Genomic DNA, 14,075 nt, shown 5'->3' with positions numbered 1-14,075 from the left:
TGCTGGACTGAAAGCTATTTTACAAACTTGGTTTGCAACAGAGATCAGAAAAAAGAGACCTTAAATAGACAAATTCTCTCATTCAATACCAAAGTAATCCTGAGTCCGAGAATTGTATTTTTCACAAGTGAACTGAGGTCTGTGCAAAAGAGAAATTATCAGAAGAGTCTAAAAGTCTTCATTTCGACATTGTAAAATAAACAGACCAATCTATATTTCATAGGCGAATATATATAGAAATGCAACGTTTTTTAAGTAGTGCAAGTTAAGGTAACTCCACTGCCAAGGGGTTGTATTCTTATAAGATCTCTGTAATTATGATATTTATGGAAATCAAAAATTTAATTTTCGTTTTCTGTAAAAAAAAAAAATAATAATAATATATTGATAATTTTATGCAAAAAAATATAATATAATAAAACTGTCAAATATTAAAAAGGAGAGCCAACAGACTTCAATTTGGCATTAGTAAGATAATGAAAGGATATTATGGATCCATCCATATTTTATAGCTAAATGTGTCCGTTGAGATCACTGTGAAAAGATAAGTTTAAATTTTGAAATTATATGTGTTATTAGCGATAGTTAGTCTTTTATTAGATATATGAAGAGCCAAAGGCTTCAATTTGGAGACATATGACTTGTTTAAGTTAAGGGATATTACATCCCATATCGTTTCTTAGCCAAATAAGAAACTCAAAGATTTTCATGCCGAATATAGTAGAAACTATATAAAGTTTGGCGATTCCAAGCGTTGGAATCGCCGAACTTTATGTAGTTTCTACTATATTCAGCATGAAACTCTTTGAGTTTCTTATTCAGCTAAGAAACGATATGGGATGTAATATCCTTTAACTTAAACAAGTTAGTCTTTTAAATATTGTTGCGTATAGCTGTGATCTGATCGGTAAGCAATATTGATGTGTAGTTATAATTTCTGTATTTATTATATTTTTTGTTATTTTGCGTTCAGATTTTAGTGAATGGCAGTGAAACGCAAGATGGTGCGAAAGATGAAATGCAAGTTTTTTTCAAAAATTATATGGTGAGATGCCATGAATGAAGTATGTATACTTAGGGAGAGATTGAGGATATTTATGTGAAGAGGAAAAATATGAGATGAGAGAGTGTGGGTGTGTAAGAAGTGGCATACTTATGGATTATGAGATATTGGGAATGTTCAAGGAAGTAAAAACCTTTAACATACATTTTCAATATAAGTCTTAAATTAGTCCAGGTACGAAAGGAACAGAAAAATGGCAAAATGTTTCATTTCATAAAGGAGGTGATAAGACTAAGGCTTTGAATTATAGGCCAATCTGCTTGTCTGGAGTTGTGATCAAAGTGTTGCAGAAGTCAGTGAGAACAAGGATTCAGAACTGGGTGGACAGCAGCAGAATTCTCTTTAATGAATAGCATGAGTTTGAAAAAGGAAGATTGTCTTAGCAATCTGCTTACTTATTACAACAGGAAGACGAATATACTGGATAAGGCAGATGCATATGCAGGACTATATTTAGATTTTGCAAAGGCTTTTGATAGATTACCACAAACTAGTAGTTAAATTGGAACAGATGGGGTTGGATAGTAGATTGGCTTCTGATAAGTATCGACAGGTTGTGTATTGGGGTGAGATATCCCAGAAGAGGAAAGAAACTGACTCCTGGCATGTCCCAGGCATCTGTTTTAGGGCCACGGTTCTTTAATATGTATATTAATGAATTTGAAAGGGCTGAAATGTTGATATTCAGTTGTTTGCAGATGATGCAAAGTTGGGGAGAGTTATGAGAAGTAGACCGAATTTTGTAGTTTTGCAAGAGAACCTAAATAGACTGTCTGAATGGTCAAGTGTGTGTGGGGATGTCAGTTAATGTTACAAAGTGTAAGGTTTTAAAATTTGGGAAGCAAAGATAGGATGCAGAGTATAGGATTGGTGGGGATATTTTGGTGTGGAGGAGATTAAAGATTTGGGAGTTGTGGTGGGTAGATTTGAAATCTTTAAAAGGTATCTGCGGCATAACTATAAACAACAAATTACACGATAACAGTAATTAACTGTAATGAAATCTTCTTCTTCTTCTTCTTCTTCTGCAGCTTCTCCCACTTAAGTGGGGTCACTGTTTCTTATGAGTCTCCTCCACACCTTCCTGTCTTGGGCTGTCACCACATCCAAGTTCTTCATCTTCAAGTCCTCTTCTACCAGCTCCCTCCATCTCTTCTTTGGCCGCCCACGCTTCCGCCTTCCTTGCACATCCATCTGCATGACCCTTCTTCCCACATATTCGTCCTCCCTCCTCATCACATGACCAAACCATCTCAACCTTGCCTCCTGTATTTTCGCTCCTAAGTTCGTAACTTTCGCTGTTCCCCTGACATAGTCATTTCTCAGATGATCCTTTCTGGTCACACCGCACATCCACCTAAGCATTCTCATCTCTGCTACTTCCATCCTGCTAATGTTATTTTTCCTCAGGGCCACAGTTTCTATAGCATATGTCATAGCTGGCCTCACTACTGTCCTATAAATTTTGCCTTTCAGATTGATCGGCACCCTCTTATCACATAACACTCCAGCCATCTCCCTCCAGTTCCTCCAACCTGCTTGTATCCTGCATCCCACTTCCTTCTCACCTCCTCCATCTTCTTCCACTGTCGAACCTAAGTATCTAAAGTCTTTCACCTTCCTGATGACATTTCCTTCCAGCTCCAGGTCTGACTCCTGGCCACCGCCCACTGCGCAACACATATACTCTGTCTTACTTCTGCTTAGTCTCATACCTCTCTCTTCCAGTACTTTTCTCCATCTTTCCAGTTTAGTTTCCGCTTCTTCTCTTGAATCTACACACAGCAAGATGTCATCTGCATACAACATTGTCCAAGGTGCATCTTCTCTCACCTCCTCTGTTACCACCTCCATCACAATATTAAACAGAAACGGACTTAATGCTGACCCTTGATGCAAGCCAACTGTTACTTGAAAACTTTCTGTCTGTCCCAAACAGGTCCGAACACTTGTCTTCACATTTCTGTACATTTCCTGCACCAACCTGACATATTTCTCCGGCACCTTCTTCTCCCTCAGACACTTCCAGACTTCTTGCCTTGGCACTCTATCGTATGCTTTCTCCAGATCAATAAATACCAGATGTAGCTCCCTTTGTTTCTCTCGATATTTTTCCATCATGAAGCCAAATTGTTCCTTTGCAATCTCCACCTCCTCTCTCAATCTACCATCAAGAACCCTTTCTAGGATCTTCATTGTGTGGGACATCAACTTTATTCCTCTGTAATTTTTACAGTCTTGTGCATCCCCTTTACCCTTGTAGATGGGAACAAGAGTACTCTCCCTCCATTCCTCGGGTATATTTTCCTGTTGGCAAACTTTCATGAACAGGTCCCACAGCAGGTCAATTCCCTCTTCCCCCAGTGCCTTCCATTAACTGTAATGAAATGAAAGTACAAATATTTCATACTAAAAATAAAAAAATCAAAAGAAACAAATCAAAAAACAGGAATACAAAGTGCATATAACAATCGATTTACCAATTAAAAATGGTTGCCTTGTGCTAGAAATTAATATATTAATAAATAATATTAAAACTATTTTTGATGTTTACATAAAATGAGAATCTCCCAACTTTTTTTGGGGGGGGGGGTCCGATTCAGGTTTGGCCAATGTAAAAAGGCTTCGCAACTTTCTTTGAAAAGGCGTTCATATTTAACACTGCTTCTATGGAGAAGACTAGCTTCATCCCATCAGATACTGTGTTTAGTATCAATACTATGTTGTGCCAGACCAGACTTTTGAGGTTTCATGTATTTAATATAATACTGATGTTCATTAATTCTTTTTTTCACAGAACAGCATGTCAAATTACATTCACTAGGTATCTGGTAAACACCAGCTAATTTATTTATTTTGTATGGGGTTTCCTCCCTTCCCTCACCCAAATTTTAGGATGGGTTCAGCCCTCTTAATGAGGAATTAAGTATGTATTTTATGACTGTAGATTGTGTGCTCATGGGGCTGGTTTGCCTGTTCTGAGGGGTGAAAAACTCTCTACCTCCATATGAGACCGGCTAACTCACCTTTATTCGAAAGAGACCAGATAAGGTTCCTCACATCACGGATGGGAATTGAATCCAGGTCTTTCTGACCAAAGGACTTCGTCTATATCCACTGAGCTACAAAGGCTCCAACACGAGCTAATGATAGAGATGACAGTTTATCTTTTATATGGTAGCAAATAAGAAATTTTGTTGATAGGAAAATATGTAGGAATAAAGTGATACTTCTTCAAAATTCTACCAACAAGTTCAGAGATACCAGAAATATAAGGGATTATAACCCTGCGGTCTGTTGAAGAATCCTTAGGTGTTGAAACATAGGAGCTAATTATCTGCTGGATTTGATGAAGGTTGTAACCAATAAATTCCACTAAAGTTTTGAGAGTGAGAAGTTCTTGTTGTAAGCTTGAGGGAGAAGAGTATACATTATTGTTCTATTAATTAAAGACTTGATAACACCAATTTTTTGAGAAGTGTGATATGAGCAGACTTTTAATGAATGTATTATCTGTCAATAAAGGTAGGTTTTCAATATACACGGGTTGACAAATTACCAGAGGCTGTGCAATAAGAAGGTAAGCAAAAAATTACTTCTGACAACACTCCCACTAACTAATGGGTTGTGAATATTTCTGGATGCCTGTTGTCTAATGCTGAAACTAGTGTGTTGGCTAAAGGCCATGACTTTGCTTTGGTACCTAAATTCATTCCGTATTTTTTATTTTTTGTCAGAATGGCAGGAAAAAGACCCGGAAGAAGACCATGATCTAAGCGGATCAAATGCAGTTAAGAAATGCCTTGGAGGACAGCATAAAAACTGACAACAGCTATGAACAAGAATCAGGTTATGATATCAGATAATTTGAATACATTTAAGATAGAAAGCTATAACTGCAATATTAGCAACAGCTTCCAGATAGCATCGAGTTTAAGCCTATTCTGTGTGAGGTGGAGTCTAACAAAATCAAATACATAGTGGTAGATGCTAGTATTGTAGATCCGTTGCTGATGATTAAATGCATCACCTGCATTTAATGATCAGTAAATGTAATGGATACTAAACAATTAATCATAATGGGCAACTTTAATTATCTGAAAACAATACTTGTGGAGAAGTAAAATCTCATGAGAAGAATAAAGCTATTGTGAGACGCACTTCCTTAAACAGCATGTGACAGGAGGAATTCTAGTCAAAGAGTATTAGACCTGATTATAACGTCAGAGGGGATTTCAGAGAAATATGTGCCTGCTTGCTTCCCGTTGTGACAATGATCATGCAATATGGTTATTGTCACAACGATAATGAAATACCCATACATTACCTTATCTGTTAAATGTATGGGTATTTAACAGATAAGGTAAATACAGAAAAGATCACATGTTGAACTGCAAATCAGGAAATTATTACAAATTATTACCAACCGAGGACAATACTAAGTTCTATCCCAAGTATTGATATGTACTCCTGTTTGCATTCCTCTTGAAAATCTTATAATACATTTCTGTCACTGCTTGGGTCATTTAACAGTGTTTCAAAGTAATTACTCCAAAAATCGAGGATATCTTTATCTTCAGGTTTCATGTTACCTGAATAATCTTTGAATAATTTGAATAATGTTTGAATAATCTTTGATTCCTTCTACAGTAATCTTTCTTCCATTTCTAAGCTTCTTCAATAGTCTCAAGAACATTTTGCCACCCTCCTGATATTTTCCACACTCTTATCAAAGTCTTCCCATGACTTTTGTTTAGCTACTTTTAAACATAGCTTTCTTACATTTTTCTCTGTATTCTTTCAGGGAATTTTGGCATGCTTTCTTCTTTTCCAGTACTGCTTCTATAACTTCATGCCCACTATGGAGTTCTTATTTTTCTATCTTGCAGATAACTTCACCACATACCTCCCTAGCTGAATTAATCAATGTCTTCTTTCGAGTTTGCCATTAAGAATCCAAGGTTTGGTTCTTGTTTTCAATTTGTTTCATTTTTTCTTGAATAATGTTTGTATAGTTGAGTCTATTTACCTGTGAAAGCTGCTCAACTTTAATTCTCTTTTAAAACTTTCTTAGATACTTTTCTTTTCACTGTGATATCCATTTTTATCCTACTAAGTACCAAGTAATGGCCACTTCCAATTTCAAATCATCTGTGCACTCTTGTATCCTGAATCAGCATGAAGATATCACTATCGACAATGTAATCAACGAGGCTTTTCTTATTTCTTATGTCTTCTTTCCATGTGAATTTGTGCATATCTTTATGTTGGAATATGGTGTAAGGAATGACTAGTCCACGTCTTCAGCAGAAGTCCAGTAAATAGTTATCATTATTATTAGTTTTGCCCTTTTGTCCAAATTTTGTGCACATCTTTATGTTGGAATATGTTGTGCACACATCTTTATGTAGGAATGACTACTCCACGTCCTGAGCAGAAGTCCAGTAAATAGTTATCATTATTATTAACTTTGCCCTTCTCTCCCAATTTTCCCAAAATGTTCTTATATACCTGATGGAATTCATTTCCTACTCTACTGTTCAGATTTCCATTTTTTACCATTCTTTTTACCATTTTTTTTTTTTTTATGTCAGCTGCCTGTTCTAATGACTCAAAATATTCCTCCACTTCTTCCTTAGAAGAACCTTCTGTGGGACCATATGCATAAGTAAGTTTCATTGTCCATTTCCATATTTTACAGTTTTCCCACATAACTCTACTTGAAACTGCCTTCCAATTAAGAAATTTATTTCATGTTTGGTGTTGAATGCTATTGCTACTCCTTCCTTCCTTTCCATGATTATTATTAAAACAAGATTATATGGAACAAATACATGTGCATGAGAATGATGCCATATATGAAAATGATAAGGTACAGGCTAGAAGAGAAAGCTAAGTGTGTATAAAAAGAAACTGGCTCTGGAAGCTGAAGACAACCCAAAAAATTCTATTGTTATGTTGTAAGTAAAAGAAAGAATGAATAGGAAATAATAGCTCTACTAAATGCAGATGGAGAAGAGGTTGTCCATTTTGCTAAAAGCTATCAACCTGGTGAATGCAACACTGAGATCAATGCTACCTCTACAAAGGATGAAGGAACTCTGGTGTTATGAGGAGGCACTAGACCTGTTGTATAAACTGAATAAAAATTTGGCAATAGGAACTCATGGGATATCAGCACAGTTGCTAAAAGAGTGGTCAGCTGAATGGTTGTGCCTTTGACTTGGCTGTTAAATTTGAGTCTCAGCACAGGGAAGATATTCCACAGGAGTGGAAAGAATGTATGATAAAAAAGACTGGAGTGTCTCACTATTGACCAGCAGTATCTCTGGAGTGGTGAAGATTTTCAAAAAGAGATTGCATACAAAAATAGGTTGACAGAGAATCTATACTCTGCAATGAACAGTAGGTGTTTGAATTTAATGAACAGCATTAGTTTATGGGGGGGGGGGAGTCATGCCTCAGCAACTTGCTCACATTTTAAAATAATGCTACAGTTGAGTCAGACAATGGAATCAATACATCACAATACTTTTGGACTTCACTAAAACTTCTGAAAGGATATAGTATGGAAGGTTGTTGCAAAAGTTAGGTGTGAAATTGGATTATAATTTAGTTTGGATTTAAGGTGACAACAGGGATCTTTTAATTCAATTTTTACATTACTGACACTGGGAAGAAGACAGTTATTTGCTGATGAGGCAAAGATAGGCAAAGTAATCAGGAATTTGAGGGACATGTAGTTTATGAAAAATGATTAGAATAAACTGGTATTGTGGGCATATGAAAATAACTATCAATTTAATGTTAGTGAATGAAGTGTAATGAGATATCCAATGGCAAATTATATTATCAGGATTATGCAAGAAGAAACTGTAGGCTAGGAATCAGTTGTGGATTAAGCCAGCTTGGGGCTCTTGGCAGTAAAATTTATGAGGCCCCTAAAAAAGGGTTTATACATGTATATGTTTATATATGTATAGAGCTTCACTATAACAAAAAATTAAACACACACAATATATGATTTAATATTTTTATTTCAAAACATTGCAATAAATTTTTCTTTATAATAACATCAGACTCGAGGCTCCTGGCACCCACCAGGTAGGATACCCACTTGATCTTTCTCTGCTAGGGATTTTAGTGTTTTAGCAGGCAGGAAGTTGAAGTTTGAAGGCCTATAGCAGAGATTGTGATACAACTAAGACAATAATTGCAATTCTGAAACAATCACTGACATGTAAAGATAAAGAAGTCATTTTGCTTCTTTACAAGGCTTTGATACGATCTGCTGGTTTCCAAATTATACAGTGGAGAGAATTCAAAGGAAAGTGTTGAATATGATATTAGGATAGTGGAATGCAGATTATGAGAATTCATGGATTGCAGACAGGAATGTTTATATGATAGACCTACAAACTTCAGAAAGGATCATATAGGATACCAGTGGATGGAATTTTTTTAGATATTATTTCTGGAAAATTGTCCATGTTACTCCTCTAAATAAATATTACACACAGTTGAAACAGCTCACACCCCATTACTCCCACCCCTAATCTTCTTTCATCACATTCTATCCTTCTCCTTTCCCAAAAAAATTCTATCTTTCAACTTCTTCCCAAAGAATTCACAGTCCACCCTTGCAACCCTGGTTTTAAATTCACATGCCTTTTGTCTTATCTGCAATTCTCCAACATCTATCTCCACATTTCCACCCCACCCCCGTTCCTTTCAAGGCATACTTCAGCAGTAATATAAATGTTTATCGCCATATGCCACTCAATAAGACGACAACCAGGTATGTCATACAGAGGTATTTCTAAAATTATTCTTTCCTTATATTCATCATGTATCTGTCTTTAAAACATCAGTACTGCCCTAAAAATTGAGCAAAAAGCCAATGACATCACAAAAGGGATATTCCTAAAGAAAAATAGGCAAAATAGCCATAAGGATTTTTTTATTTTATTTTATAGAGAATGAGAAAAGGATGAGAGAGTATTCATGGAAGTTGAGAATGAACTTCACGTAAGAAAGGGGGTGAGCTACATTTTTCTCTTGCAGAGTAGTGCATCATTGGCATGGTTTCCATTTGGAGATGGTGAGGACATCTAGTGTCAACAAATTCAAGAGAGGGTTGAGGTGGTGTTAATGATATGTGGTTTCCCTCGATGAGTCCCCAATTTCCTGGAGGTCTCTTTGTAATAATAAAAATGTAAAGGCAAAAGATTATTACCAGGTTGATGTGAAAGAAGTTTTTCGTAGAATGGGAGTAGAACAAGGGAACATACATGAAGCTGTATAATCAGGGCGTGAGAAGGGGCATAATGAGGAGATTCTTTGCATGTACTGATTGGCGAGTGGAATGTATTGAGCAGACACATTGAGTGAGTTTAAATGACGGTTTGATGGTTTTTTATGTAACAGTTTGTTCCTGCAATGAGTCTTTTGATTCTGTGAAGGTCTAGTGTTAATAATAATATTGGAGTCGTGACAGATAACATTAAATTTCAAAGGAAATTTCTGATAGGAAGTAAGTACTGTCATAACATCCTGTATGCCTCAAGAGTACATTTTTTTTTTTTTTTTCATTTCATTAAGTTTTGTTCATTAAGTAATCCTTACAAAGGAGGCCATTTACTGCAATAATCAAAGCAAGCACTGAAAGAAAGAGTCAACAAGGTTGGCTTTTCTTTGGTTAAGACAAATGTTAATTATCCAGATAAAAGACATGAAAGTAGGGCGGGTTGAACAACAGATCTGTTCAGTAGTTTGGCAAGGACCAGAAAACATGACATTTGAATGTAATGAAAGTTTCTGTTTTTGGGCCTTTGCAACTAATTTTGAGCTATAGTATATACAGAAAAGGAAGATGGGAATTTTAATGAAAGCCACTGAAAGAAGCGAAGAAGTGACAGAGGCCAGTGAAAGTTCAGTTTGTTATGTGAAGTACAGTTTTGCAGACTGGAGATGGAAATCTCTGATTGAAATGGAGACTACATCATCAAATTCCTGATATATACCCTCAAGGGATGTACAGGATATGATAGTACTACATGAAAAATTTACATCATTACTAACTTCCTATCTACAATTTTCCTCCAAATCAGTCTGTTAAATGTCAAGACTCCAATATTATGAGGTCTTATATATCTGTCTTCTAAGGCACTTTTTACTGTATCAATCCACCTATATCTTGGTCTTCCTCTGGGTCGTTTTCCTGCCAACCTGGCAGAGAACACTTGTTTTGCTAATCTTTCCCATTCTGCTTAAGTGACCATACCACCTGAGATTAGCTCTACTAATGCATTTCTGGATGCTGACAATATCAAGTTCTTTCCTAATATCCTCGTTTTTAATATGATATTGCCATTGATGCCATCTGTTCATGCCCCTAATCTTTCTCAAGACTCTGATATCTGCAGACTCTAGTCTTTGATCAAGTGTTTTACTTCTAACCCAGCTCTCAGATCCAAAGCATAAATTAAAATTGGTTTAAACACTGTCTTGCATGCAGTTAATTTAGTGTTTTGGCTAATTTCTCTCTTATTCCATATAAATTTATTCAGTTGACTTGCTACCATACCAGCTTTGTTGATTATGTTGTCTATTTCCATATTTAACTTACCATCTTCACTAAAAATCGTGCCTAAGCAGCTGAAATGTTTTACTTCTTCTATAAGTTCTCCATTCACAATGCAGTTGATATTTTCAATGTTTCTGCCTGTTTTCATTGTCTTTGTCTTTTTAATGCTGACCTTCATACCATATCTATTACAACAGTTATTCAATTTAGTCAGGGAATGTTCCAAACTTGTAGCGAATTTATTTAGAAGTATAACAATGTCCGCATAAAGCAAAGCACTCACATTAACATCTCCAATTCTGATATTATGTTTAATACCACTTTCCTTCATAATGTGATCCATATAGATAATGAATAACAGAGGGGATAATGTACATCCTTGTCTCAGATTTAACATTAAACCATCTTCCTGTACTACCTTCAATTCTAACTGCTGACTTACAAATAAAGACTAAGTATTGCTTGATATAATGCCCCATTGACACCATTTAACTGTAGCATATTGAATAGCTTCTCTCTTGGCATGTTGTCATATGCCTTTTCCAGATCAGCAAAACTTAAATACAGATACAGATCTTTGTTATATTCCCAATGTTTCTCAGTTATCTGTCGTAAAGTGAAAATCTGATCCTGACAGCCTCTATTTGGCCTGAATCCAGCTTGTTCTTCACCAAGCTTCTCTTCCACAATCCTTATCAACCGTTTCTCAAGTATACTTGCATATATCTTACCAGGAACACTCAGTAATGAAATGTCTCTGTAATTCTCATATTCAGTTTCATTCTCCTTTTTATATATGGGTACTATGAGAGTTCTACTCCAATCATCTGGAATTCGTTTTTGGAAAAACTGAAAGCAGTTTTTCAAAGTAATTACCCCATACTTCAAGGATATCTTTTTTTCCTGTTTTCATGTCACCTTTATCATCTCTAATTTCTTTTACAGCACTCTTTCCTCCATTTCTGAGTTTCTTCAACAACCTCCAGAATATCTTGCCACCTTCTTGATATTTATTTTCTATGTTCTTGTCAAAGTCCTCCTATGACTTCTTTAGCCAATTTTACACAGTATTTAGCTTTCTTACATTTGTCTCTGTATTCTCTAAGAGCACAAGCTGACTTATTTGCCAGGAACTTTTGATATGCTTTCTTCTTTTCCTTCACTGCCTCTAACTTTCTGTGTCCACCGTTCTGATTTTTCTACCCTTGCACACAACCTCGCCACATGCCTCTCTGGCTAAATCAATCCATGTTTTCTTCAGGGCTTGCCACTGAATCTCTAAGGTTTGTTCCTGCTCTCAAACTCTTTCATTTTTTCTTGAATAATATTTGTGTATTTTAGTCTACAGTTCACATCTGAGAGCTGCTCAACTTTTATTCTCTTTAAAACTTTCTTACATGTTCTTCTTTTCAATATGAAATTCAATTTTATCCTGCTCAAGACTAAATGAAGATCAATTCCAATTTCAAATCCTCTGTACACTCTGGTGTCCTGCACCAGTGGGAAAACATCACTATCAACAATAACATAGTCAATGAGACTTTTCTTATTCCTTGCCTCTTTTCTCCATGTGAATTTGTGCACATTTGTATGTTGGAACATTGTGTTAGTAATAACCAGTCCATGTCCTCAGCAGAAATCCAACAGGTATTTGCCATTATTATTAGCTTTGCTCTTTTCTCCAAATTTTCCCAAAATATTTTTGTATGTCTGACAATCTAGTCAATGTCTGACAATGGAGACTACATATATTTGTTAAATGTATCTAAAAGACATCAAGAGGTAGTATCCATATAATGCATTTGTTTTTGCTTTATTTTTCATGATTTAAAGCCACATGCCACAGTCCCTTGAAGGGGTGATGAAATAAATATTAGTGAACTGGTTGCTAAGCTATACTCATAGAGAATTTCACATAACTACTTTACAAATTGTGACTGCAGCAGTTCCTCTTCTCCACCACTGCCATCACTCTTAACCTCTGATTTGGAAGCCTCCATTAGGTGTAGTCTAAAAAAATTATCACTCCTGTTGCATTTTAGACATAGATAAAAAGAAACTGAGGCTAACTGATATCCAAACATGGTGTCTTTGATCATATCTAACTCCAATAAGCTACATAATGGTGTGACACCTAGTGATGTAAATCACCTATCAACACTTACTGATTCCTTAGAGGTTTCCCATTTACTGTGTGAATACTGAACCCCAGTGCTTCAAACTGAAAATGAAAGCAGAAGATTTTGTCACTGAAACTAAGTGGACTGCACTGAAGTTCAACACACATACACAGAGAGAGAGAGAGAGAGAGAGAGAGAGAGAGAGATTGTGGTGGTTCTTCAGTTCAGTTCCCATTTCAGACTTAAGGTTTAGCATTAGGCACATCAAGTTATTGAGGATTGGCTACCTCAGGAAGAATATGACAGCCTCCTTTTTTTAGGTTTTGATTAGAGACAAAGTTTATAAACACATTTTCAACTACATTGAATATTTTGCATTTACTCTCTTGTATTATGGTAGTTTTTCATATACATCAAGCCCATTTAATATATGCTGAACAAATAGCAACCAAAAATTAGTATGTCATGTATCATTTTTTTTTAAATTTCTCTTTTGGTATTATGTTTACATATATGATTTTTATATAAAGTCTTTTTAAAGAAAATGATGTGTTAATATAAACTTCCTTATAAAATTACAAAGAGTATCATACAAGAAAATTTAGCCAACACTGCTCAAAACTTTCCAATTTCTTTAAGCAGTAATATCTAAAACATAAATTTCATCTTAGCAGTATCTAATAAAAAGAAGTAAATTCAAATTCATAATATTTAAGAATTTATTTTTACCTTTTTGAAGTATGGTAAAGAATGTGGGCTCACACAACTAAGCATGAAATAACAGCCGGTCTTAGTAAGGACCAGCAATGAAATTGTTTTTATTTAACCTATATATAAATATATGAATAAAACAGTTGATTAGTACATAATATCTTACTTATGGCAAAATAGCTATAAATATCAAGTTTAAAAAGTAATGATGACTTAAATGCTTTCAGACTGATTTTAAATCATAAAATTAAAGAAAATTATTCAAGACGTCAAACCATTTGTGGCCTATCAAACTCTCCACAAACAGATCTTTCTACATATTACCAGAATTTTCACTTCTAAGTCCTTAGAAGTGAAAATTTTGACCCCAATTTCTACTTTTTTTTTTTTATGTGACTCCCAATCATGAAAGGTTGTAAACCTATAGTAGATTGGTACCATAACCCACCTAGAGTATTAATCTATTTTTTTTTGTCTTTGTTTTTAGATATTTTAAATTTATTTTTACATAATCCAGAATATCTGCTCTAGAGACCAAACATAGAACTTTGAGCCACACCAGACCTGCAATAAGCAAGGAAATGGTCTCACACTA

At 35.3% G+C, this 14,075-nt stretch overlaps 1 protein-coding gene across 1 annotated transcript in view; it reads right to left on the bottom strand.

Annotated features, from left to right (window-relative positions):
• The window catches only part of LOC150101200 (SPRY domain-containing protein 3-like), a 221,963-nt gene that overhangs the window by 191,711 nt on the left and 16,177 nt on the right, over positions 1-14,075 (bottom strand). Inside the window, exon 2 of the mRNA XM_090401360.1 lies at positions 13,499-13,596. Within this exon, the coding sequence (XP_090257486.1) occupies positions 13,499-13,543 (45 nt within the window). The 5' untranslated portion in view covers positions 13,544-13,596. The remainder of the gene's footprint in view (positions 1-13,498; positions 13,597-14,075) is intronic.

The sequence above is a fragment of the Typopeltis vanoorti genome, chromosome 12, assembly GCF_054136105.1.
Source record: "Typopeltis vanoorti isolate ZY-2024b chromosome 12, IOZ_Tvanoo_1.0, whole genome shotgun sequence".
NCBI classification, from domain to species: domain Eukaryota; kingdom Metazoa; phylum Arthropoda; class Arachnida; order Uropygi; family Thelyphonidae; genus Typopeltis; species Typopeltis vanoorti.
This window is presented reverse-complemented; position numbering and strand designations above follow the sequence as displayed.